This window comes from Haemaphysalis longicornis, unplaced genomic scaffold (genome assembly GCF_048455015.1).
Source record: "Haemaphysalis longicornis isolate Haplotype H1 unplaced genomic scaffold, Haemaphysalis longicornis Haplotype H1 scaffold_6, whole genome shotgun sequence".
Taxonomy (NCBI): domain Eukaryota; kingdom Metazoa; phylum Arthropoda; class Arachnida; order Ixodida; family Ixodidae; genus Haemaphysalis; species Haemaphysalis longicornis.
The window spans coordinates 162,803,668-162,831,327 of NW_027526407.1; the positions used below are offsets into that span (position 1 = coordinate 162,803,668).

Consider the following 27,660-nt stretch of genomic DNA (forward strand, 5'->3'; position numbering starts at 1 on the left):
GGACATGGCTTCCGCAGGATCTACCACGCGTGTATCCATCTGGCACGGGAGCGGGCCCTAATCGGCGGTTGGCAAAACAGTTTGCGAGCAAATCAGTTTGGAAGCAGAACAGCTTGCAATGACCGTGGGTTTAATTTACTTCCAGCGCGTCAGACAGTTTCCTTTGAGGCGTTGCGTGAAACGCATTTCATTTAAAAACGTTACTGGCAGGACAGCATACACGTATATACGTATACTTTTAACGGCGCGTGTCTATTGTCAGAGGCGAGCTCTGCACATTTCAAGGGGTTTTCCTCAGCGTCGCCGTCATATGGTAGGAAGCAACGCCTGGAACGCTAGTAAAGCGGAGAACTAAAAATTAAAGTCTGCGTCACGCCACAGGGAGGGTAAGTGGGAGTGGAAAGCGCGTGAAAGAAGAGAGGCGATGCAGAGGTTAGAACTCGATGAAAAGTAAAAAGAACTATGGAGAGCTTCGTCAACCAAGAGCGGTGAAGTGCAGAAAAGAAATAAAGCAAAAAAAATCTCAAAAGTTGTTGTTGTCATTCTTTTCTTCGTAGCACATTGCCATTTGAGGTATTGGCCCCCATTTGGAGCTATGAGGAGCTTGTGTGCCCGGTTCGCAATATGATTACCACTGGGATTTTGAAAAGTAATAATTGTAGAATAGTGTGTGGCCTGTGAAGCCTGAACGAGATGTCACGCGAGAAGGACAATACACACCACCTTCGTAAAACACCAATTCCAGGGTGACTGTGGCATGCTCCAGTCCTCTTGCTGACGCAATTCATGCCCTAAGACAAACCAATGAAAGAGAAGAAACTGACGGAAACGCGTTATTGCAGAAAAGAAGCCGGTCGAAGTAATCAATGCCGAAAGACAAAGAAACGAAAGCGACTGAAAAGGCTCGAGTACGAGTACAATGTATCAGAAAAGAAGGTGCTGATAGGTATCGCATGGCTTTCGCCTTAAAATCATGTAGTCAGACTTGAGTGCCCAGTAGGAAGTTATGGATTCACAATTGGGGGGTTGGATAACGTAATACGAGCAGCAATTGTTTTGAATGTGGCGCGCTTCCATCACCAGCTGTCTTTTTTCGCCAGTCGGCCATAGTCAGGTGATTCCATCGTCTGCCGCCGACGGCAGAAACAGCTTCTTAGGAGAAAAACATTACACACAAACAACCTTATATGAACGCCTGGAATAAAAATAATAATGATGATGATGATCGTTGGATGTTAATGGCGCAAGGCCAACTTGGGCAAACAGCGCCAAAACAGTGGTTAAATATGAGAGGTGAGAATGTAAACACTAAAATCAGTTAGCAAGAACAAAAGTAAAATCCAGTGAGGATGGCTGGTGTATAAGGCCAGGTTGTGACCATGCGGGGTATAAAATTAGGTCTGAGAATTTAACTTCCGCTAAATATTTAAAAACGCTCTTGACCGAAAATGTAGGATCATCAGAGAGAAAAAACGCTGGATGTAACGGGTTGTGTTGTCTGTAAAGTTGGGTGAAGTGTTTGTGTCGTGTTGTGTCGACTGCTTTGCATTGGAGTAGTACGTGGATTACAGATAGGGCCTCTCCACACCCGCTAGACAGGCGTCATGGAGATCCTGTGAGCTGGTGGGAGTAGGTTATATGAGTGTGGCCTATCGGTAACCTAGCAAGGGCAACTTCAGGGTGTCTGTTGTGTGTGTCAGTCGTGTATAGTCCCAGGAGTGGCTTTATTAAGTGTTTTTGTAGTCTGTCTGTTGATTCCAAAGTGCTTGCCATGTTTCGCGGAGGTGTTCTATGATGTGTGGCTTGAGGTCAGCGTAAGGTACTGTTGCTATATCTGGCGTAATTGTATGTTTAGCAGCAGCGGCCATCTGATCCGCGGTCTCATTTCCCGCAATCCAAAAGTGGCCTGGAACCCAATACATGATCACCTCGAGATTTATTGCATACGCTGACAAAATGGTTTTATACACTGCATAGGGAACATGGTTTTTAGAAGACTTGTTGGAAGACAATGCATGTACAACACTCAGTGAATCGGTGAAAATGAAAGACTTTGGTATTTTCATGTTGCACTATGTGATTTAAAACAAGCAAAACTCCATTGGCTTCCGCCGTAAAAATGCTGGTTTTCGAGTTCTGGGTCTTAGTGACTCTATAATTGGGTCCGTGCGCCGCACACGACACAGTAAGCGCACTTTTTGATACGTCGCTATAAAACTCTGCACATTCTTACTTAAACTGCAGTGACAAGAAGTGCTGCAAAATAGCAGTTTGTGGTACCCTGGTTTTATTCATTTTCACGAAGGACAAGTCACAACACACAGGTTGAATCTGCCAGGGTGGTAAGACGTCAGTAAAAGAAGATCTGTAAATGTCTGAAAAGGAGATGTCAAAATTTGAAGCGTATTGTCTCACTCTAAGGGAGAACGTCAAAGGAACGAACGGGCAATTTGCAAACAGCGGTGATGTAGATGTATCATTAAAAACATGTTTAAAAGTATGATTATTCAATGATGAAATTTTAGAAGCGTAGAGTAAGTCCATGTACGTTCGCTGGTCCTCAAGGCACCACTTATTACTCTCAACATATCGACTCGCTGCACGGCTAGTGCGGAACGCCCCCGACGCAAGGCAGAGGCCAAAGTTAAGCACTGGATGAAGAATCTTTAGTGTCGTTTTTGCTGCCGACATATACATTACACTCCCGTAGTCTAACCGAGACACGACTAAGGCGGTAAAAACCCACAGCAGCAGTTCTTTGTCTGCACCATAGGATTGGTGAAAGACGACCCTGACAATGTTTAGTGTTTTGAGGCATTTATGTTTAAGTGCTTTGACGTGTAGGATGAACGTGAGCTTATCATCAAATATGACACCCAAACGTTCTGCTCCCGTTTATCAGGAATAGATGAACGGTTAAGAGTAATCTCAGGGCCCGCATTAAAACCGCGCTTACGGGAGAACAGAACACACGTACTTTTGCCCGGGTTTAGTTTTAAACCATTAAGGTCCTCCCATCCAGCAAGTTTCTTAACATCGAGCTGAACTTGACATTCACAATTTGACAGGTTACAGGATTTAAAAGATATTTTCACATCATCTCCATAGATGGAACCGCAAATGGTTGGTGGCAATGCCTTTCGGAGGAGTTCATCCTAACTAGAAACAATGTGCAGCTTAAAACTCCACCTTGTGGCACACCATTTTCCTGCACATGTATAGTGAACAGGGATGACCCAACCTTAACACGAAATCTCCTCGTGAACATGTAACTAGAAATGGTGTTTAACATGTTACCTGACACACCAAAGGACTTGAGGTCACTAAGGATGCCGTATCGCCAGGCTGTGTCGTAAGCCTTTTCAATATCAAAAATTACCGTAAGGCAGAATTGCTTAAGAACAAATTCATCTTTGATGAAGGATTCCAACGCAACAAGTTGATCGTTGGTAGACCGCCCCACCCTGAAGCCTGCCTGGCAGCTCTGGAGAAGACCGTTGTGCTCAAGGAAGTACACGAACCTGCGATTTGTCATCTTCTCGAGCAGCTTACACAGGCAGCTTGTCAGGGCGATGGGAGGATAACTGGAGGGAGAGGAAGCATCCTTCCCTTCCTTCAGGAACGCCACTACTATGGCCTCCCTGCAAGAGTGTGGAATGTGCCCCGAAAGCCAAATGGTATTGTAAGGTGTAGTAGTGTTTCAAGAGTGTCTGGGTGTAGGTTTTGTATCATGGTGTATGTTATCTTATCTGCCCCTGGAGATGAAGGTATCCATGTGCTCAGCGCAACCCTCAACCTATAGAGTGTAAATTCAGAATTGGAACCAGATGTTGACCTATTATTGTCATGTAGGAACTTCGTTTCACACGCGATTTTATGTTTCAGGAAAGACTTTGTGTAGTGTGCAGAGCTGGACACGTGTGGAAGTGTTGTGCGAGTGTGTTAGCCTGGTCTTCCAGTGTGTCCCCTGTTGTACTAACCAGGGGCAGGCTTCTGTCTGTTGACATTTTAGTTTTCGTATTTGGGTCCAGACTTTATGTGTGTCTGTGTGTGAATTGATGAAAATGAGGAAGGCGCGCCAACTCTCCCTTTTCGCCTAATGAGCACTCGCTTCCCAATAGCCTTTGCCCGTTTAAAAGAGAAGAGGTTATCTGACGTGGGTACCAGCGAAGTACACCCCGCGTCTTGTTCTGGGCCTCTCGAACCCGCCTACAGTCCTCATTCCACCACGGCCTCCTTTGGTGGCGCTGAGCGGCGGGGGCATAGGGAATTGACTTTTTGGCGGCGTCGACGATGTGCGCCGTGATGAGTTGGACTGCTTCCTCTACGTGTAGGTATTTTATAAATGTGTGGTGTAGTTGAGATCTTGTGTGAATGTGCTCCAGTTTGCTTTTGTTTCATTAAACTTTTTATCTGAAGATGGACTGCTCGGGCCTGTACCTATATACGTTAATGAAGTGGGGAAGTGATCACTACCATATGGGTCCGTCCCCACACCCCACTCAAGACATGGAAAGAGAACTGCAGAACCAATAGCCATGTCAAGTTGTGAGTATGTATTGTGTCCTACGTTATGGTATTGGGCTGTTTTTTTGTTGAAAAGGCACGCTCCGGAGGACGTAAGAAAGTTCTCTATCAGGCGACCTCGGGCGTCCGTTCTGGAGGAGCCCCAAAGTGAGTAGTGCGCATTAAGGTCGCCTGTTAGGATGGGTGGTTCCGGCAGCTGGGCAACCAGTGGCTCGAAATTTGAGCTCAGAAGCGCAAAATCAGGAGAGATGTAAATGAAGCCTACCGTTATCAACCTAATAAATATTATCGTAAGAATTGCTACAGCCTCGAGGACAGCGTTTTAAGAGAGAGGGTGGCATGCTAATGATTTCCTGGCGACAATGGCCACACCTCATGAAGAGTGTGTGCAGCCAACCCTGTCCTCTCCGAATACCATGTACCTATTTAAGAAATTTGTTTGTTTAGAGTTGAGGTGGGTTTCCTGGACACACATGATACTTGGCTGATTGGCATGCAGCATCTCATACAGATCGTCAAGATTATTAAGGAGGCCTCTCTAGTTCCACTGGATAATATTTCTGTTTCTATTATATTTACATTTAAGAATAACTGGAATTATGTGTGTGCGTGTGTGTTCATGTGTCGTCTTTCGAGGCTGTTATTCTGGGATTTTTGGGCCTGTCTGTCAGCTTGGACATCTGGGGGCACTCCTCGCGATGCATTGCAGGCAGGAACAGCACGACATCGATCTCCTTGTTGGATGTAATGGGGGTGCCTGGCGGACCGGGCCCCCTGGACTTGGCCCCCTTTCGGGAGCCCTTCGTTGAAGCCACCACCTCCGAGGGCGTCCGGGGAACCAGGGGTGGCACGGGCGGTGCAGTGGCGGTGGGAGCCGGTGCGGGGCCTGCGGTGTCCATCCACTCGGCACCCTCCAACGCACTGGAGACGGGGAGGAAGCGGCGGGAGCGGCACCGGTCCCGACAGAAGGGGTTTGCACCACAACCGCTGCTGCCTCAGCAAGCGGCGTTGTGCCAGGTTGGGCTGCGTGAGGCAACCCAGCGGGGGGCGGAGTCGGGACCAGGTCAGACTCACTGAACTGGGTCCCTGTGGACACCAGACGCCCCTCCGCCCCCCGGCGAGCTGCTTCGGCATACCTCCCCAGGGGGAAAGAGGCGAACCTATTTCGCGCCTCTGGGAAGGTGTTTTCCGTGACCTTCATATTGATGATTTGTTTTTCTTGTTTGAGTTTATTGCATTTCCGTGAGTATTCAGCGTGGAAACCCTGGCCGTTTGCGCAGATGAAATTCTCAGTATTGCAGTTCTAGGATGAATGATCGTGCTGAGCGGATTTGCACAGGTAAGTCTGCCACGGCAGGACTTTGTGCCGTGCCCGAACCGTTGGCACTTGAAACAGCGCCGCGGGTTCGGGATGTAAGGCCGGATGGGGCATTGGATAAAGCCGGCGTTGACACATTCGGGGAGGGTCGGCCTGTCGAAGGTAAGTATGAGGTGCTTCGTGGGTAGTTGTTTGTCATCTTCACGTATGGTTATACGCCTGACACCAGTATGGTTATACGCCTTACACCCTGACGACGAAGGCCCTCCAGCAGGTCAGCTTCAGTTTCATTCAAGAGGTCATGTTCGGAGATCACGCCCTGGGAGCTATTTAGGCTGCAGTGGGGCGTGACACAGATGGCCAGATCGGGGATGCTGGTTTGTGCAACAAGTTTATCAGCCTGATCCTGGCTACTGACTGCAACAAGGTTTCACCGGTTCTTTGTTTTTTGGCTTTATATGATTTGCCGATGACACCTTCAAGAAATTCGGAGACGAGAAATACTGACTTTGAAGCAAGAGGGTTCAACTGGTCAACTGATTCTATCACTAAGAAGAGAGAGTAGTTGCTCGGTTTCGGAATACTCAAGTTAGGAAGTGGTGGAAAAGAAACTTGGGTGCGGCCCCTTTTCGGGTGCCGATCACGTTTGGGGGGGGGGTTGGAAAATGCCATATGATACATTGGAAAGCAGGGAGACGGGGGTGCTTTCTCCTTTGACCTTACCATGGTAGTCAAAGAGGTCCCGGAGCACTCTGCCTGGGAGACAGGCAGGGAGACCATCAGCCGGAGCTTGACCAAGGCTCCGACGGCCACCGTTTACGGCTTCTACCCTTCACCTTTCAACACCTCGCCACGGTTGGACACAGCTCATGCATGGGAGCTTGGAGTCCGCGGTGTCGCTGCTCACCGTCACCATGAATACTAAAGCTGCCCCGTGAGGGGATCGAATAAAAATAAATGACATTTATAGTGAAATACAGAATCATGATGTAAAACTGCAATAAAAGGAGTAGTTCGATTTGGTTGCCTCAAGTACCCGCTGGTGGAACAGAGGAGCACGAGAACGCAGGGAAAGATGCCGAACGCCCTATTCCCGTCTCCTTGGAGCTCGCTTCCCGGACAAGTTACATCACCTTATCTAATAGCATGAATCGCATTTTTAAATCTTTTTAACCCCTCCTCGAAATATTATCATGAGCTTATTATTAACGCCACAGCACCGCCTTGCACAAACTCGGGCCTTCTGAAATAGCACCCCAGGATGACTTCACGAATTGTGAGGTCTTCATACAATGCAATGCTCCGTGATTGCTTCGTTCGGCGTTTGAAGTCTATTATTGCTAAATATAATAGTGATAAATATATTCCTTATATTGTATTATAATATGTTAAACTATGACATAATATTTTTACATAATATACCTAAAATACTTTCTCTAGAAGTACACGAGATGAAGTCTACACCTACCGACACATTTATCGAAAGGCAGTTGCCTCACATGTATACCCAGCAGTACCCTACAATTTTGTGACTGTTTAGGTAAACGTTAGGGTTTAGGACATAGCTTCTGTACGTAAGTGTTATATAATCTTATATACAACAAACCATGGTCTCAATGCCACTCACCAGGTCATCCGCAAGAATGAAAATGATGTGAGGCGGCTTCGCAGGCCTCTTTGATGAAACCGCACCCGGCGCCACAATAACGAGCAAGACCAAGAGCCACATCGCTGAAATAAAAACATGTTACACAAGTGTCACTTTCGCGATACAGACTGTATTATCGGATGATATTTATTAAATTTGCACGTAGTACTCTTGGGTATTTGCGACAAAAATATTCAACATAATTTGTAACTTTTAAATGTATAGTCATTGTGGTGCCCCAAAAATAAAGTAAGATATACTTAAACGCATATTTCCCCAGTTTTGCATTTCCGCCAAAATATAATGGCATGACCGCTATGACAACGCAGGTTACCAGACATTGGGGATATTCCATACAACAACGACAAAAAATAAATATCTATGGTTATATTTCCGCCACGATGCCGCCATAAAGGTATAATAACGCGAAATTCTATTGCAAATGATGAATCCAGCCACCACAAAAAAGGTCCTCAGAAGGATTCATTATATTTTAGCTGTTTGGCCGCCCTACGACTCCATGGGTATATTTCTTTCGGTATTTTTTACTTAATTTGTACTGACAAAGCAGTTACGCCTTCTTCTACACTAGTCACCCAAACCACGCGTGTTTTGGTAACGTAAACTGTGGCGCATCTTTCAGTAGTAGTGCAAGGCTGAAGAAACACCAGAACTGGAGGCCCCTCCTCTTCGTCTGAAACCCGGCTGTCGACCGTCGCATGTATTGATGAACCTGCTGCCTAAAGAGTACTACGAGTGGCCGGCGCGGTATGTTTCATATGCAGTCTTTTATATCTCTCCGAAAACCGACCGCGTTATAAAACGCTATAAACCGCGCCGAGTCCAAAGTCAACGCTAGCGCTTAGGCCACAAAGAAAATCCTGTCAGCCTAGAATACGATGAGACCTTAATCGAATATCCACCGATTTTACAACGCGAGGGATGCCATGTTCTATTCCGACAAAGGGAAGGGCTATTTTCTTTTTTAGTTGGCTGGACATGACATTGCTTCTCGCCGCTGCTAACCCAGTACGCCTTTCGCCTTTGGGATGACTCAGTAGTTAGATTGCGCGTTTTCAGGCGCAAAGTCCCGGTTTTGATCCCCGAGACATCCATAACGACCGTTTTTTTTTCCTGAGCCTTCGAGTTTTCTTGGTGTAACGGGCTCCGTCTAAACTGCTGGTCTGTTAAAAAGAGATATGGGTCTCAAAATAAAATTTCTTCCCATCCGACAGCCAAAGAAAGGCCTTTACGAACGATTGAGATTTACGAGAATTTATTCAGCTCGGTGCTAATAAAAGCGACAAAATTGTAGCAAAAACGAAAGTCGAGCTACTTGGTACGGTTCTATTGTTTTAATGGCGCTAAAATATCACGGACAAAAAAGGAATAGTACAGAATATATTATTTAATTTTAATTTATTCATACATCGGTCCTGTGTCAACGATACAGGGGGCATTTGGAAATTCTTCTAATAGCATACAAGCACAAAAGTTCTTACCTAATAGTGCATGCCTAACTTTGAACACAAACAACACAAAAATTAGGCGCCAACCGTAAAATAGAAGGCACACTTTGCAACGATGTTTACCCCACTACTGCCCGAGAAATTGCTAGAAACAGAGCTGTTATACCTAAATATGCGCACTGAATCATTGCTTATAAGTTTTTCTTCGCCTGGATGTTCACCCAGACGAAAGCTTCCAACTTAACTATTTTTTCTACCCCAATACGTCTAAAACTGCCGAGACCTTTTACACAGTTGTTTCAAAGGAGCGTACAATCGCAGGTACGCCCACAAATGTGAATTGAGGCTGCGGCTGCTCGCTTCAACATTTCTAGCATATGAAAACACTTAATAAGTTCCTCGAGGCCACATTGTTTGTAGCCAAAGGATTTAAGAAACCACCGTCCCTGCTCTGTCACTCCTATACACCCACGAGGTATCTCTTCAACCCGCTCGTAATAGTTCGCTCTCTTTCCATGGTTCTTCAAATTTAAAAATTATTTTAACACAAAAGTGTTCTGTTACGGGGTCCACCAAGACCTAACTGAGGTCATACCCGTCACGTGAATGACATCGCTAGAAATCTTTCATTCGCGTGACTGCGGCGGGCTTCGAGCCACAAACTCTTTCGCCGGTGCGGGAGGTGCGAAACGCACTGCCTACTGCACGGTGAACAGATAATAGGGCGACGAACACGCCTTATATCCTGATGATGATGATGCTGATGATGCTTAGTGGCTTCCCCTTTGTAACGGCGTGGCGTTGCACTGCGGCCTTAGTCGTAACGCCACTGTACAATCACCTCGCCAAAAAAATACAAACAAAATAAATAAAAATAATGTCAAAGTAAAAAGCAAATACTTCTAAGAAATTTTTGTGCTAGTCTGCTTTCTTTGTTCGCACGTCTTCCCAAATTGTTATGTGCTCTTTTCCCACCAACATTCTAACCTTCTTTTACTATTCTCTACTGCTGGCCAGTTCCCCTTTCTGCTAACCGTAAAGCCAAGGGCTTCCGCAAGCTGGATGGCTCCGTCACTGAGGACTGGACGGATACTTTTGCACTCCGTTACAATATGTCGCATGGTGTCTGGCTTATTTCCATAGCCTGCGCATAGTTCTTCCTGTACCGGCTCGCGGATAAGCGTTTTTTTCCGCAAGCAAACCCGTCGGGCTTAAAAAAGCAACGCACTCCCTTTGGTATGACCGAATAATTTTTCCCTTGTGATCTCCTGCTTCCCGATCCTGTAGATATCTAAGGACTTCTTCGCATCCATCCTCTTTTTCGAGGTCGTTGTTTCTGTTTTTTCACTTCATTTTTTAATGCCTTGGTCGTTTCCCCTACACTTCCAGGTTTCATATACTTTGTCCGGAGCCTACTGGTTCTTTTCCTCCATTGTGTGTCTACGCTTTTCATGAAAAGATACCGTAACATTTTGGCCGCCCATCTCTGATCATCCACATTTCTAAGTCGTTCTTCGAAACATATTTTGCTCTGTGCTTGTCTCTCTTCGAAGGATGCCCATCCCATGTCTCCCTGCACTGCCTCATTTGTTGTTTTACTGTGTTCTCCTAATGCCAATTGACCTACGGCCCTCTGATTTACTTCTAGCCCTGATTGAATCTGTGATTTGACACACACTGCTGCGTTTGAAAAGGTGTGTGCTGGTGCCATTACTCCCTTCCAGATTCCTCTCACTACTTCATATATGTTATATCCCTACACTGCCCTGTGCTTCATGATAGAGGCGCTTCTTCGGCCTTTCATTCTTAAATGCTCCTCATGAGTTTTCAGATACGCCTGACTTTCGTTTAACAATACGCCCAAATATTTATGTTCTGTTACCCACGGTATTGCTGCTTTTTAACGAATGGCGATCCGTGTTTGGCGTTGTCATTAAAAACTAGAACTCCCCACTTTCCTGTGCTTAACTCTACATGGTGCTGCCATCGAGTAGAGGTGAGGCGAAGTAGTGCATCATGAAGCTAATGAGCGCTGTGCCTTCCTCTACATGGTGCTGCAAGGAGAGGCGAGGCGAAGTAGTGCATGATGCAGCTAATGAGCGCCGACAGTTGCCGCCTCGATGCTTCACAACTCCTTTCGCGGCAGGAGACCGTGTTTTCACCGAACGATTCGCTGACAACCCGTTCAGTTTTGTTCGCACGGTGGTTTGCATGCACCGGCGGTTTCATTCGGATTTACGCAATGCTCCAGCGCGTGCAATCCACTGTCTAACGTTGATGCGTACAACGGTGCCATACCGATGGAATATAAAAAGAGGTGTGCAACTTTATATCGATGCACAGTAAACATTCAACTGCTACTGTGAAGGCACATTCCACTTTCTTGTTTTACCAGTTTCTATGGGAGATGAAACAAGTACAGTTTTTTACTGTACGGGGTTCCACAAGCACGACATAGAATTGCTTATTCCCTTATTAGCAAACCCAACTGAGGAAATAAGTTTGTCTTCAAGCCGGACTTTGGTCTGTAATAAATTCCAAGGGTAAAAGGTACACGAAAGCGCACCTTTTCTTGTTTGGTCTGTTCTTGTTGGTTTTCTTGTTTGGTCTTGTTCGGCCTGAAAATTAAGCACCAAGAAGAGGTACTTTAATAGATACTTTAGGCTTGCCTTTTTACAACTTTGCAGCCGATGACAGGCAAGTTAGACATGCATATACCCAGTGTCATCCGCACCAAATGATAATGCAAAGTACAAGAGCATTCGCACAGGCAAAAGACAACCCGACCTTGACTATAGCCGTCTCGAGGTGTCAGTGAACATTCCCGCGAAAGCCCACCTTTTCTTGTTTGGTCGCCCTGAAAACTAAGCACCAAGAAGAGGTACTATATTAAATACTTTAAGCCTGCCTTTTTACGAGTAACTCTGCAGCCGATGAGAGGCAAGGTACACTTGCATATACTCAGTGTCATCCACAACAAACGATAAAGCAAAGTACAAGAGCATTCGCACAGGCTAAAGACAACTCGATGTTGGCTATAGCCATCTCGAGGTGTCAGTGAACATTCCCGCACACCGGCCTTTATTATGCGCATGGCGGTGCCCGCATCACGTAAGCAGTTTTGGCTACACTGTGTCGCTGCTCGCCATGGTGAAACTCAATGCGAAAATGAAGCCCAAATGAAGGTAATTCAACAGAGAATGGCGAAAGAATAGCCCTTTCTGCTACTTTTCCGAACGGTGATAAAATATTTTCGAAGAAGTAGAAGTCTCTTACAGAGCCTAAAGCACTTTACGGGAGCTAAGGCTAACGCTTCAGGCTGACGTGATCACTTCCAACGCGCCACTTTTTTGTTAGTGTTCATGCCACTTAGTGTTATTTTTAGTTGGTAAGAAACGCAAGTCTCCTAACCCCGCAATGCGCAGGTTAGAGCGTCACGCTGTATCCTCACGTAGCGTTGGTTTACGTGTTGAAAAATGCTCCCATTGAACTGTGGCCTAGGCGAAGGTTTTGTAAGCGCACTGTGGCCTTTTAGTATTCTGCTCGCGTTCGACCCTTGAGAAAGGCTTCCTTTATCACACAAGTAAAGTTGGCTTTCTACGGGCATGATTACATTTTTAATTTCGCGAGAGAGGGCGGGCCAAACCCACAATGCTGGAGGTATTTAGACGGTTCGATACGTAACAGGAAACCACGCTTTAAAAGCGGCATCTAATATGGCAGCAGTGTAGAGACTAGGCTAAACCGGACCCGAAAAACGACGATATCGTATACGTGCGGAGAAATATTTTATTTTAAAATGATTTTAAATACAACACAAACGCAAGTGAGTTTAGAAGAACAGGGACCTATGCTTGTGAGTAAGAGTTCATTGTAAAAAATAGCGCTACAAGTAAGCAGTTCAGATTACGTCGTTCTAGAACGAATGTGGAAAGCACCCTCAAGCTTACTTTCTTTCTGGTCTTCGTGCCGATAAAAACACGTTGTTCTCTTAAGCAAACAACACAATTTCACCCGAGGCAGTGCTCCGTATGTCTAGATATGAGTAGACTAGCTTTTCTACTGGCCCGTGCTGGGTTGGTTTAACCCTCTAACAGCTGTCTTTCTGTTTAATGCGGCAGCGACAGGGGGAGATGAACGCTGTACAGAACACCTGCTAGACATGCCCCATTTTATGCTTTACAATTAACATATTCGTTTTGCAGGCATGAATACTCCACTTCAATGCCAAACTGCAACAAGCGCTAGCTGGTGGTGCGCAGAATGATGTTCGATGAGGATCTTACATATTAGAATTCTATGTTGCGTTTGGGAAAATACCTCCGAAAAATGTTCAGGCTGCTCGACGTCTGCCCACGATGTCGTACCCCTGTCAGCTATACGCGTTTTGAAGGTCGGGCAACTCACTACACAGTAAGATAATGTTACGAGCTAGTAGACAGAGCTCAGCAGAGCAGGGTTTCTCAGCGGTGTATTTAGCCGGCTTGCAAAAAACTGTTGGTCGAAAGAACAACCATAGCAACACTTCTACAGGTACCTCTTCAGCTACAAGAGCGGCCGCTAGAGCTCACGTTGTTCCACAAAGTGCGCATCGGCTCAAGAATGTGGCAGCCCACCAGGAGACTTATGTTGTGTGCCCGGCTCTGGTTCAACAAAGTAACTTTGGTCATTAGTATGCAAAAGTACTCAAGCACAATATTGTCAAGAAGCCGAAAACGACACAGTTGTCTTCAAGGAAAACAAGTATATTGGAGTGAACTTGAGCTCCCCTAACAACTCAAGAAATACACGTGCGGCGAAACAAAAGTCAACAAAGTGACGTGCGTAGATTGGTGTCGACGATTCGAATGCCGCGGCATCTGCTCAGCGGAAATTTATCATTCGGCGCGATGGTTTCTGGAATAGTCGAATTGTATCCAGAACACTGTAGTTCAACGAAGATTATTCTAGGCTGTTCGCGTTAGTTCGGAAAGGTGTTCCTATCAAAAGAGATAACACCTGCGGCACAGAAAGAAAGAATGGAACACGCGACCCCTTGGCACAAACAACACCGATAACACAGACCAGCGCAGCCGGGCGGAAAAAGCAAAACACAAAGGAACAAACCCAATGCATGGTTCGCGGCAATATCACCATCACCGGACCTGCCTTGAGTAAGCAAATATCCCCATGACCGGACCTGCTTCGCACTCCACTGTTTTTTACACGTAAAATAACATGATGTTCGACAATGTAGATGTGCAGTTGTCTGCTGCGGCGGTTCAATGTTTGAAGAGCCGCCAGATGTCTTAAAGGTTTATCCGCAGTACCGCAGCTAGAGCAAATAAACCTAGCGCACTCAACCTGTGTAATTATTCTCGACCAACTATGTGCCAAACTTTGTATGGTGACATACGCACGCAAACCAGAAAAATGGTGGAGGCTTTTTAACACTTCCTTTGTGCGACGCAATCGTAAGTATTCTTCAATAGCACTAACAACGACCGAAAAACATGTACGTCGCAGCAAAGTTTTTCTGGCGGTCATTGGTGGCTTAAGTTGTAATAATAAATCTTTAATATTTATTGTAGCTATATGTTTTATATGTTTAGCGAGAAGCTCGAAAAGGCATTTCTAGAATTTGTCAATAAAATGTTGCTGAGTCCTCTTTTTCACCTTTGAAGTGTTTATGTTATGCATAGAATTTGTCACAATAAGCTTTTATATCCTGAGTACCAGCAGCGGAAATTTATTTCGGCCTTTATTTGTCACCCACCAAGGGTGCCACCGACGCTATTGGACTCCAGCCGTCCTCCACCAGGCAGGCAAAACCAAACAGAAACCCAAAATACATACAGTTGGTTTCACTTCTGAGGCACTCGATCCCGCTGCGCGTTTGTTTCGTCCACACGTTTTCCACTATTTGATGTCGTTCTCACTGTTCCGGTGTGCATATTCTTGGCAAAAGCGATAAATGCCCCACTTCCTCTTATCTCAGCCATAAAGAGATAAGCTGTAAGCGCGAACCACCTCTATCCGCTAAGTTCCTGCACTGCTGTCTTTCCCCTTGAGAAACCCGGCTGCTTAACCGCTTTACAATAGGAAACCAGTGGTGGAAGCCTGTTTAAAATTCAAATGCTTTTCAAGTCAATAAAGTCCTCCCTTGAGTGTGAATAATGCGCCCGCAATCCCATTACTCTACTCGCGCTTTTTTATTTTGGAAGAGGGATAGAGCTACCTTGAACAATATTTGCTGAAAATATGTACAATGGTGGCTCCGCTCAAGGGTAGTACACTTTGTGTTGCGACCACGTCAAGCATTACGCTATTTCGTACGAAGGCTGGCCCGTGTACCAACCCAGTACTATTGTATGAAATTGAAGTTGTTACCGTAGCGATAAACTCCTCTAAACCCATTCTTAGCCTCCAACCTTCCCCCAGAAAAACGTCGCCTTGAATGCCTTGTATTCGTATTGTGCCCATGCCTCTATAGAAAGGAGATCACTTTGTTCAATGAGGCAGACGCTTCAAAATGCGCAGTACAAGTTTGTTCGCTTTTTATCTGACACGGAACTTTTGCGGCGATTGTGTTCCAAAACAAAAAGATCTAGTCAAGGACGAATAAAAGTACTAGCATGCTTCGTAGGATGCCGCGTATGTCTTTTCGATGACAGAGGTTGAACCATTTTTTATTCGATGCTTAACAAGAAGCAACAAATGATGCAGCATCAAAGTTGTGACAGAACCGAGATTGTACGGTGTTGCTCCATCTGGCTACTTACATGGGGCTCCATATACAAGCCGAATCAAACACACGAATATGTCAGCCACAATATTCAAAGGCGTAGTAGCCAATTCGGGTCTATTGCTTTGAATAAAAGCAATAAACACTTCGCATTCTCTATTTCGTAATTGGTGCACAGGTGTCAACTTTTTTGTTAATAAGAATACTTCAGCTGAGCTTTGCTTCGTATAACGCATACCAATTAAAATACACTCCATTTGGGGCTATACCCTTAAATTATTTAGGACCGCCTTCCCTTGTACAGATGTTTCTACTGCACTTGGTGGTACGCCCAAATGCCCTATCGGAATGTGGTGACGGAAACGTTTGCTGATAAAGCATGAAAAGTAAGTCAGAATTACCTACAGCAATATACCGTATAATCTGGTGTTGTGCTCCTGTTTGGCAGTTTAGGTGCGTTTAAAATTTGTTACGCAGAGTCATATTATCATAAAGGCCATGAAAATGTAATAAAGGATTCAGCGTCAAGCAGAGGAGCTTGTGCTAACAATTACCATTTTTTTTTTCAATCGGGATCGATTACAAAACACATACACCTAATGCTGTTATAATTGCTTCTTGCAGGTACGGAATAAAGCCCCACACTCACCGCTTGTCCCAGCTTGAAATCACGGCGCAGGTGGATGGCGCAGCAGAGCAAGTAATCACAGCCGAAACGTTTCCTCCCCGCACTTCTCGGGTGAAAAAAACCGTATCAGCTGCATCGCGCATCCGGTCTTCTATCGCTCGTATGTTCTATGGTCGCAGGAGCGCAGAGGCAGAAAAATATTATTTTTGTCATGGCATGGTTTTTTTCCAAACGTTTGAATTCCCTCTTAATTTTGGTGGTGTGGGATGTTGCACGTCCTTTTTGTATGGTATTCGGGAAGCGAAGCAGTAACCTCATGCGCAGTTTTGCTGTGAAACACCGCTATATTTAACAAAGCAGGATTGAATAGTAAGTATATAGAAGCTGGGTAAATTTCCTGGTGGGAAAACCATTTCAAATTTTGGGTACCTACATCGTGGGTACCTGCATGCTCCTTACTGACACTTTAGTGACTAGGACAATGCTTGTCAAATTATATAACTAAAACAAATAATTTGTTATGTATCATTAACGAAAAACATTACTTTCCGCTTCTCCACCGTACTGCAAACGTTACGCACTTGGTTTTCTTCGAGTAGCGTCATGGCTCTTTTTTTAAAACTTGGTGCATGATAGCTAGAACCGCCTGTGTACCAGGACCCGAATCGCCAATGGTGATGCAAACGAACACATAAGTCACAAAAAAACCTGACTACTGGACGGTTTTGGAGCAGGTGCTTCTTTTATAGCAGGGCTAATGCGGCGAAGAAACAATGCACAAAGCACCCGCCACCGCCGAGCGTACAACTTCACGCTTTCTTCCTTCCAGATCAATCTGCCCGCCGTAACAGCGGCCACGCTACCAGAGCCTCGCTAAAGCCAACCTGAAACTTCGAAGAAAGCTCAGTGGTGTTTTTTTTTTCGTTATTTAGTCAGCGGTGATTCGGTGAGTGGGGTGAGTCATCGACTCGTTGTGCGAAAATGTTACAGGCTTCTTCCGTATGGAAACAAAAAGGAAATTGAAATATTCGAACGGATGCGGAGCAAGAATGACACCGTATACGATAATATAAAAAGGCTGTAAAGTATTTACAGGCGCCCGACGGTGGAGTATCTGACGTAGATTTTTGGGGCAAGCGAGCCCCTACCACCACTTTTCTTCACCGCTATCTCTCAAGAGAAGTGGTAGAGACAGCTATCTTGTCCATCCCTAACGAACTAGCGCCTTCTCACCGGCAGAGAGGCCGATGCTAAGACGCTTAATACATTCCTGTGATGACAGAAGGCCTCCTAAAAGAAAACGAAAAATTCTGTCAATAAAAGTATTTTTTCGCTATCTGTGTACATATCCCAGCACATGCTCGATATATTACGCTGCCACGGTAAACATTCCCTGCAAAAGTGTACATCTTGCAAGAAGCAGGTATTGAGCTCAGGGCTATATAATGTCCTTGGCATACCTCGGCAAAGTTGACACGGCTCACTCAAACTAACTCAGAATTTTTTTTTTCGAATCACCACTCACTCAACTCAGACTCAATGCTGAGGAGCACATCTGCGCTCACTCAAACTCAAACTCACATTGAGCGCAAAACTCAGAACTCACTCGGAATCAAAACTCAAAATGTACTCACGACTAAAAATGTACTCAAACTCAAAATGTACTAAAAACACAAAATGTACTCAAAACTCAGAATGTACTCAAACTCCAAGTGTACCCAACTCAAAATGGACTGCAATCAAAATGTACTCAAACTCAAAATGGACTCAAAACTCAAAATATACTCAAAACTCAAAGTGTACTAAACTCAAAATGGACTCAAAACTCAAAATGTACTCAAAAATCAAAATGAACTCAGAACTCAAAATGGGCTGATAACTCAAAATGAATTCAGAACTCCAATGGCCTCACAACTATCTCGTGCTAGAAATTTACTCTGGTTCAAATGGACTCTAATTTCCTTGGAATTCAGTGTTTTAAAATTCACGCGTGGTAAAAATATTACGGGTGCAAATATGTGAGCTCAAACTCTTGCATCGTGCACGACATGACACCGTAGCTCCTGTGAGGTAGGAAACAATTTTCGTTGCAGATTTATTACAGCTATACGTGCTGCCCATGATAACTCGCACTGGTTGCAAGCAATTGTGCGTATATATTGGATGCCAAACTCTAGATGTAGGCTCCTTGTTAGTGTTTCTGACAGAGGTGGTGCAGACTCGATGGTGTGCTGGGTCCCTGGGTCGAAACAAGCGAGATTGGGTGAGAGGACGTGCGCTCACTGCTCTATTCAATTACGTCGAAGCTGTTTAGGGTGACGGTTCCATGCATTCTTGATCTGCATCCTGAAAAAACGCCTTGTGTCAAAGGGAACTGTCCCCGCGAATCTCTGAAGCGCGAGCCGTTCATGAATATGCCTTTGCTTTTCCTAATGCGTAGCATTTTTTGCCGAGTAACCCATTCATACCCCTGGCGGGATTGTGTAACGCCCTGCATATACACAAAAATGCATAAATCACGGAAGTGAAACCTGTATACATATAAAAGCGTAAATGTAGACCATTGAGCAAATAAATGTAAAAAAACTAAAAAAAGAATTAATAAGAAAAAATATCGAAAATAGCGAACCGTGTGACACGGGAGTCCTAGATAGTCTCAGATTAGAATAAATTTCAGAGAGATGTGGCGCTAAAGAATGTGGGAAATCAAATTGAGGGTCTCATGGAGGGAAATCACGTGGGACAAAGAGAAAAGTCCATCGTTGTTTGCTGAGGCACTTGTATTAGTTTTTATTAGCATTTGCTAGGTGGGATGAGCTGTCGTAGCTCGGAAAAGCACCACGTTATGGTTTCAAACAATTACCGCCGCCCTACCCAGCTGTTACTTCCAGCATGCACGCGTGTGCGTGTGAGTGTACGACTGTGAGTACGTGTGCGCGTGTGTGTGCGCGTGCGTTTGCGTGTGTGTGTGATTGTGTGTGTGTGTTGCGTTAGTCAACTGTTCTTTCATTGTGTTTGACATATAGTCGTTGGAGAACTGCAGAACCCGAGTTTTTTTCTTTACATTGTCATCATGGGCTAGTTTTGATATCTCGCGCTGATTACTGACACACACAAACTGCGCTTGCCTAATTTTCTGAAGTGTTTTTCTTCTGTCGCAATGTCTGTTTATGTCTTGGTGGCTCTGTTGCCTCTCTATCTCCTAGTCTCTAGCAAGGAGTGATGTCTCACATGTAATTGTTCAATTCTGGATTGGAATGCACGTTGGTACACTGTGAGAAGGAAATTGCAGACAGGAAACGTGGCCGCAAGGCTTATTCATACACAAATGGAAAATTTGCATTTCTGAGAAGCTCTGATGCCCCCTGTTACCTGTGTTCGTCCACAATTTCCACTACAGCATATCTGTCAAAGGATTTGCTTGTTTTTTGGGACACGGGGAAATGGAGGAAGTAACGTTTCAATGGCAGGTATTCCCAGTGAGTTTTTGAGTCTGTTGATTTAGGGTCAAGAGCTTGGTATCGCTTTTGTTTATTACCCCGTGCCATCCTGCCTCGATGATTCAGCAATTAGACACCGATATTTTATTACTATATACCACATTGATGGATATAACTGGACAAGCCTCCGCATTGATACCTCTTATTTGATACCCCTAATTTGATACCCCACACACCCTAGCGGGATTATATGAAATATATAAGAGTCAAACTAACCATGACTCTTATGACTGTAACCAGGACGTATTATTTAAATCTCCGGCGTGTGTCCCCTAAGTGAAACTTACAATTTGACACCCCACATGCTTTAACGGCCTCACTTTGAATTTAACCCAATCCATGACTCATAATGACTATCTCGTAATTAGAACCGCGAAAACTGTTTATTTGGACCACACGATTCCCCTCGTCAAGACAGTATATGTGATGCCCTACATGCCCTAGCGGGGTCACTTCGAATTTTAACCGAATAAAGACTCGCCATGACTATCTCTTTGTATTTCGCCCACGTGATTCTGCTCATCAAGACAAATTATTTGATGCCCATCACTTCCTAGCGGAATCAATTTGAATGTTAAATCAATCAATGACTAACAAAACAATCTCATGGTATAGCCATACCGCATTTTTGTCCCACGTATTTTCCTTATTGGATCCTTCAAATTAATGCTCTGCACACCCAGTGGTGTCATTGTGAACTTTAACCTACTATATGACCCACCTTGAGTATGTCATGATAATAATAAGGAAGCACGTGATTACCCCCATTTAGACATTTATTTTGATACGCCACACGCCTAGCGTCATGAACTTGAATTTTAAACGAATCAATGAAAAACGATGACTACGTCATGATATACGCATACCTCAATTTTGTCCCGAATGATTCTTCACATCGAGACCTTGAATTTGATTCCCCACATGCCCTCGCAGCGTTATTTTAAATTTTAACCCAAAACTATGACCCAATATGACTGCCTGATGACTACAATCACGAAGCACTTTTTTATTTACCCCACGAGATTCCGTTAATTGAGATCTTTCATTGGATACCTTACACGCCTTAGCGCCATTAGTTTGACTTTTCACCCAATTTAACGCAGACATTATTCGTTCTAAAGAGGCGTTGCCCAGTCAATTAAGTTAATTCATTTGAAACAGCAGAATGGACAGCCCCAGCGCCCTTTTCCCCCGGCTCTCACCTCTTGCTTTGTGACCCCTAGTATATGGAATCGTTAACAGTAGCAGGCGAACAACCAGCAAGCAAGCGCCACAGTCTGCTGTATCACGACCCTTTCCCACCCTCTTAGTGGATCCATCAGGCGGAAAAGTTAAGACAACCCTTTTTGTGACCTCAACAGTTAATTATCACTGACGTGCACCGGCGCGAAAACTTGGTATACAGCAAGTGCTTAGCGTAATGAAAATTCAAAAAGAAACTAAAAAAGTCAGACACCCCCTTTCTTCCAACCGATTATGCGGATCGCGAACAATGCCGTTCCCGAAGGTAACCTGAATTCCAAGCCCACAGCAACGTATGAAACTTAACAGCCAACCATAGCTGCCTGCTAGGCTACTCGTAAATACTCAAACTCAAAATGGACTAAAAACTCATATGTACTCATAACTCAAAACGTACTCAAAACTCAATATGTACGCATCTCAAAATGTACTAAAACTTAAAATGTACTCAGAACTCAAAATGAACTCAATCTCATAATGTTCTCAGAACTCAAAATGGCCTCAAGCTCAAAATGTGTTCAGAACTCAAAATGGACTAAAACTCAAAATATACTCAGAACTCAAAATGAACTCAAACTCAAAGTGTACTCAGCACTCAAAATGGACGCAAACTCAAAGTGGACTCAAACTGTATACTCAGAACTCCAAATCGACTCAAACTCAAAATGTACTCAGAACTCAAAATGGACTGAAACTCAAAATGTACTCAGAACTCAAGATGAAGTCAAACTCAAAATGTACTCGGAACTCAAAATGTACTCAAACTCAAAATGTACTCAAAACTAAATACGGACTCAGAATTTACTAGGTCTCAGGCGTACTCAATCTAAATCGTACTCAAATTCAGTCGAGCTCACTCGGCTCAAACTCACTCAAGCTTAATCTCAACATGCCACACTAGCGTCGCGCTCACTCAAACTCAAACTTATGCGTGAGTTTGAGTCCAAATGAGTCTGAGTGAACGGACTCATGAGTGTGTTCGCCGACCTCTGGTCCTTGGTAACACAAAACCTGATTTATACGGAGTCCCGAAGCTCTTCTGATATTTCTCTGGCTGCCCGTGCAATTGTTTAAGAAGTTATTACGAGATCTTGGCACAAACACCGCGCCATTCCTTTCTGTCACCTCTCTGCACGTTGTGTTTCAAAGGTTTGCTGGTCATCCAACCTCACAGAATGGAATGGCTCCTGACGTTTATTTTGCTCAGAACCATCAAAGTTGACATTTATGTTTCCCTTTGCGCCACGTACACGGGTTAGTCAGGTCTTTTTAATTAGAAATGAATTACATTACTTACATGGTTAGTGCAAAACGGTTTTTTATTGAATATGAACCTTTCGTTTTTTGGGATTGTTTTTCTGTTTTTTGTGACGTAGCTAACAATTTAAAAAAATATACCATAACTTACAATATAACCAAGTAAGAGTGCGTACACTGGCCCGGCCAAGCTCTTTTTCTAGCTTTTTGCAACAAAGGCGCTTCTGTACATTTCCGTACTATTAAGTTCTCTTTTGCATCGAATGAATTCCTTCAGACAGCTGCTCGTGGAGTTAGTGAAACAGATTCGAAAGGACACGTAATTTCAAGAAATTGTACAAGTCCGCCGTAAAAATTTACTCGAGCAAATAGGACAACGATAATATTCAGCGTCCTCAGTACCTTGCAGGTAATTTTGCCGCACAGTAAATCCATGACTGGTACCATCGCTAATGGCTCCCATTACACCTGTATGCTTAGGTTTACGGGATCCCATCTGAGCCGGTTTCACTGCATTCCGAGCCAGTAGGAATAATACAACACTTACCCAGAAGTCACTGGGAGAATTGAGTCTGCAGAGTTTATTCGGAAGTTCCTGCACCGCTGACAGCTATAAATGGGTACAAAGGTGGAGGTATCTGTGAAGCCCCGAACCTGAGTACCCGAAAACAGACAATAGAGATAGTTTCGCTAGTTATAATTGATTGACTGATTGAATATGGGATTTGTCACACCACAGCTACACGGGTTTTGCTGTGTGCTGTTGTGGAGAGTTCCGGGTTATTTTGACCATATGGAGATCTTTCCAACACGCGGAAAACCCCAGCACACCGTTACTATTCATTTTCCACTCCAAATTTCTGTTTTTAATGGCAATTCATAAATTTCATAAATAGAACCACAACCCACATATTAAAAAATTTCTTAAGCAAATATGCGATTTTATGTACATACGACGCATTAAGAAACTAAAAGGTTCGGGCTGGAAGTTAGAATAAAATTTGAGCACCACACTGTCAAACGTTTTCCCAGAATAGAAGAACAATATGTGAGAATAGAAATATTTTACTTTGTGCTATGCATATTTTAAATAAAAATTACTTTTTTTGGTTATCGCACGTAAATAACTTGTAGTTTGTGAAGTAAACAGGTATATCAAATAAAAAAACCTGAATTCCAGCACAACGACATATTCGCCATCTTTTCTCCAGCATGAAAGTCACAAACGAAAGGGTATAAAACGCCCAAAGTCGGTGTGCATCATTAAATAAGGAACATTCTGGGAAATTAGAGACAGAGCACTTGCTAGAATTTCATGGCAGTTTAAGATAGGAGCCATGGAGCTCTGATTTGTCAACTTGACATCGAAAGCAGTAGTCCTTCTTATAAATCTTCCACCCGAATGCACGGCATTCCACTCTGTAAAATAATTAAAAATGTTCGGAGGGCGTGATTTGAAAAAAACGTTTACGGTACCAGGCACTCGTTTTATAAATTGTAGCACGTGCAGTCCCGATATAACCGGCTCACATTTCAGCACTAAATTTTGTCTGCAGAACAAAAAAATATCATCTTAAGCTCATTGAGGCATCCGCAAGCCTGAGATGCTTGTTGAAGGGATAAGCGTCTGATATGTTGAGAAATTCACGTAAGCACCGTATCCTGATCTTTTCTAGCGCTGGTGCACTGGTGAGCTCAGTCAAAGCATAACGCACTTGGCGATAATGCAGGCTTTCTTGTCTGGATTTCGAAGGTATATTTGGCAAAATCGTAGGCTTTCGAGCGTAGAATTATTTTTTGTTGCATGAAGTGATCAGGTATTATAGCGGGCACAAACGCAACTTCCAACTGCTATTTATAGCACCAATTACTGTTACTTGTAACTAGGTTTATAAATATTATGATGTGCTCTAAAAGGCTTTCAGTAACATAGGAGATGCCCCAAGGTATTCTGTTAAGTGTCCTGGTATTTTTTATTTACGTTATGTTTTAGCAGAAGTTGTGAGTGATCTTTAAATCGAAATATTTGATGACAATTGAGTACTTTTTAAATATATATTGTCTAAGAAAGATCACAACGTACTACAAAATATTTTTTTTGGTAAATATAGATTGGTGTATCTCGATGGGGCACGTTGCTCAACAATGAAAAGCAGTGCTCCTGCGTGCACCACGAAAGATGCCTCAAAATACATTTTCGTACACTCTTCGAAACAATTTCTCGCTAAAATCTAAACCTTAGGCTTACCCTATCTTCTAAACTCAATTGGTCGGTTCATGTACCCGATATATGTATATCGTCTCTTTGTAAGCTCTGGTATCTAAGGCGGAAGCGTAAAAATGCTCCAGCAAACACTAAGCTAATGTGGTAGAAGTCGTGTGTTTTAGAGGAACTAGAATATCATTCAGTGGGTTGGGGTCCGTTTTCCAAAAAAAGACATTTTTGATTTAGAGAAGGTGCAGACAAAAGCCGTCCCATTTTTTCACGGGAAATTCATTTGGCATGGCTCATCATCTCCTCTGTTGAAAGAAAATAACAGTCAAACGTTTGATGATCACAGACTGGTAAATCGGCTGGTTCAGCATGAATGCTTGTCAGGTAAAATAAAAATACCTCTCCCCAGCTGCGCTAAATCATAAGTAGGGCTAGCAGGCACACACAAAAATTCTTACTGACAAATGTTTTCGCTTGAACAGATGCCTTCAAAAATACCTTTTTCCCCAGGACTGTTACTGACTAAAATTCTTCACCTCTGGAGGTTTTCAAAGGAAAAGATTTTGCCGAAGCGTTCCAGGTCATCTTTTTTCAAATATAATGTGTTCCGTCGTATTGCTCTTGTATTATGTGTGTATAATAATGCAAGTTACCATGAAGTGTTCCTCATATATCTATTGCCTAAGTTCTCTTTTGTGCTCGTCTCATCCCTATCTTTTGTATAGCTCATCCTTCTTGGGTCAAAGTTTTGACCTGCAGTGTCTGTGAAAAAAGAAACAAATATCGCTGGTGGGCATGCCTTTGTAACGCGCAATTTGTAGAGGATCATCATACAACTGGATATCCACCGTGTAATTGGCGAAAATGAAATTGCCCGAATACCTGTGTCTTTAATACTTTATTCGTACTGACGCGCCAATCGAGACCTCGACCGCTGCAAAGCGCTGCAATGCCATGAGCCCGTGTTATTGCCACTAACAGCTGTGCACGCTAAACGTACGCCTCGCTTCATCACGGCCTGGCTAGAGCAAAACACGCGCTTGTGCTTGCATCCGCTCTATCCCGGCCGTGCCTTTATTTTTTCTGGAACAGAACGTAGCACGGCATACATGTTAGGTGCACAGCCCTGGCTGACGTCAGCGTGGGAGCAAGGCTTTGCGGCACTTTGCAGCCGTCGAGGTTAATATGCGTGCTTCCGGAGGACTGAAGTAATGAGGCCAAAGGGGACGCGCTATCACCTCCTGCGAAATCTAACGCTGAATATAGGGTTCATGAATTCATCCCCTACCATTTAGACATTAAAAGGTTAAAATAAGTGTACTCGTAAATTGTAGCGCTAAATGGCAATTCAAACACTTTTAATTATACCCGCCACTGCCCCGTATTCCTTCCCCGTATTCCTTCCCGAAAAAAAACTATCGTTCCTCCAAATGCCTATTTAAAAAATTACTTAAAACCTTCCGTGAAGGACCCTCTCAATTTTTTGCATAGGTAGGACATCAAAATAAATATTAAACGATGAAAAGCAGGATGAAAGTTTAAATAAATCACGTACCATTCTGGCATTTTCTGCGTCCTACCCAAATGGTGAAAAAGGAATTCGTGCTTTCTTCTTTCTTATGTCGTTTCGCTGTTCGGAATTGTGCCATCTGTGTTCCGGTCGTTTCGTGTCTCGTAGTTTGGCCGGATGCTGCATAGGCCATATTTCCCGCACATTGACATCCTCTTGGCTTGTTCTCCACGCCTGATGAGTTCATAAAAACATTTTGCAGTGAGCGTTGGCTTCCGCTACTATTCTGCCATTGTCGCAGTTGGAGAAACCGTTGTTGTCTTTCGCGGGTGCCGAGGTACTATGAAGTGTGGAATGGAAAGCTTGTCAGTAACCACTTTCGTGCTGTGTTGTGGGGAAGCTATTCTCGCAGGAATACAACACAAAAGCGTACTGCGGTTTACGCAGAAGGGAGGGAGATGGTAAATGGGTAACCAGTCATCCAGCCGTGTAAATGGTGACAGCAAGGCGAAGGGGCGGGGAAATGACTAGATAACCTTCAGATGACTTGTTCGGGGGCCCTGGGTAACCGCGCGCTGTTGATTATACCAGTCAAGGGTTGTGCTATGTTGTGTTAGGCGAGTTCAGCACAGTGACTGTGGTCGAAGCGAATGATAAAGGAAAGAAAACCAGTGCAGTGGAAATGGAAGAGCGAGTGGCAGTGAATGCTGCCTGAAATCGAGCATTTGGGACGCCGGCGACTAAAAGGTTGCCAAGGCTGCTTGGAGAGGTGCACAAAAGGGTCTTGCAAACGCTAACGAGGAAAGGCCGAGCTGAGCATATAGCTTGTAAGGAATGCGTGTGTGATGGGCCGATATTCTATACCGTAAGACTGTGGCTGCGATTCTAACGCTTCAGAAATCCACAAATCGACTGCATGGGCCTGTTGTCCCTGTGATTACACGAAACCAGCAGCAGTGCACGCTAACGGGCCCTACAAAGAACCACTGGTGTATACAATAAAAAACTCAGGTAGCCAAAGGGAAACATTTTGCGGTTCAATCAAAGTCTACGAATTTCAAGTAGCGTAGTATGAGTTTGCTATAGTGGTGGTGGTGGTGAAAACATTTATTGATCATATGTTAGCCGAAGAGCAGCCTCTGAGTGGGGTCCTCAGTCCAGGACTCCAATGGCGGACGCTATCCGGCGGGCCCGCTCGATCAGCCGTTGTTGGTCTTGCGGGGCAGTGCTGGACAGAGCAGCCTCCCAAGAGGAGAGGGTGAGGATGCGTATAGGGGTGAGCCCGTCTGGTGGACGCGGACACTCCCATACAGAGTGCTAGAGGGTGGGAGTGGGGCTCTGGCAAGCCGGGCAGTTGTCAGCGTATTGGGTGGGGTAGAAGAGGTGTTTGTGGTGTAAGTTTGGGAACGTGTGTGTCTGGAGCTGCCGCCATGACGTGGCGTCGGCGCGGGACAGGGAGTGGTGGGGTGGAGGTAGTGTTTTTCTTTGTGTGCGGTAGTAGGCGAGTGTGAGTGTATAGTTGAGAAGTTCGTGGGATGGGATGATGGAAGCTGATGTCTTGGAGCCACCCCGGATCTGTCTGTCCGCTTCCTCTGACGCCCGGTGGGTCATTTCTCGGGCGA

At 44.4% G+C, this 27,660-nt stretch overlaps 1 protein-coding gene across 4 annotated transcripts in view; it reads right to left on the bottom strand.

The window, feature by feature from the left end:
- Nucleotides 1-16,468, bottom strand: part of LOC144142043 (arylsulfatase I-like) — a 61,995-nt gene extending 45,527 nt beyond the window's left edge. The window contains exons 1-3 of one of the 4 annotated variants that reach the window (XM_077673470.1): nt 16,336-16,466; nt 11,529-11,580; nt 7,473-7,576 (exon numbers count right to left, since the gene is read on the bottom strand). In XM_077673470.1, the coding sequence (XP_077529596.1) occupies nt 7,473-7,574 (102 nt within the window). In that variant the 5' untranslated portion in view covers nt 7,575-7,576; nt 11,529-11,580; nt 16,336-16,466. Of the gene's footprint in view, nt 1-7,472; nt 7,577-11,528; nt 11,581-12,912; nt 13,051-16,335 lie in introns of those variants that run through there. The other 3 variants (XM_077673469.1, XM_077673472.1, XM_077673471.1) reach the window with 3 other exon arrangements.
- Nucleotides 16,469-27,660: the final 11,192 nt, after the last annotated feature.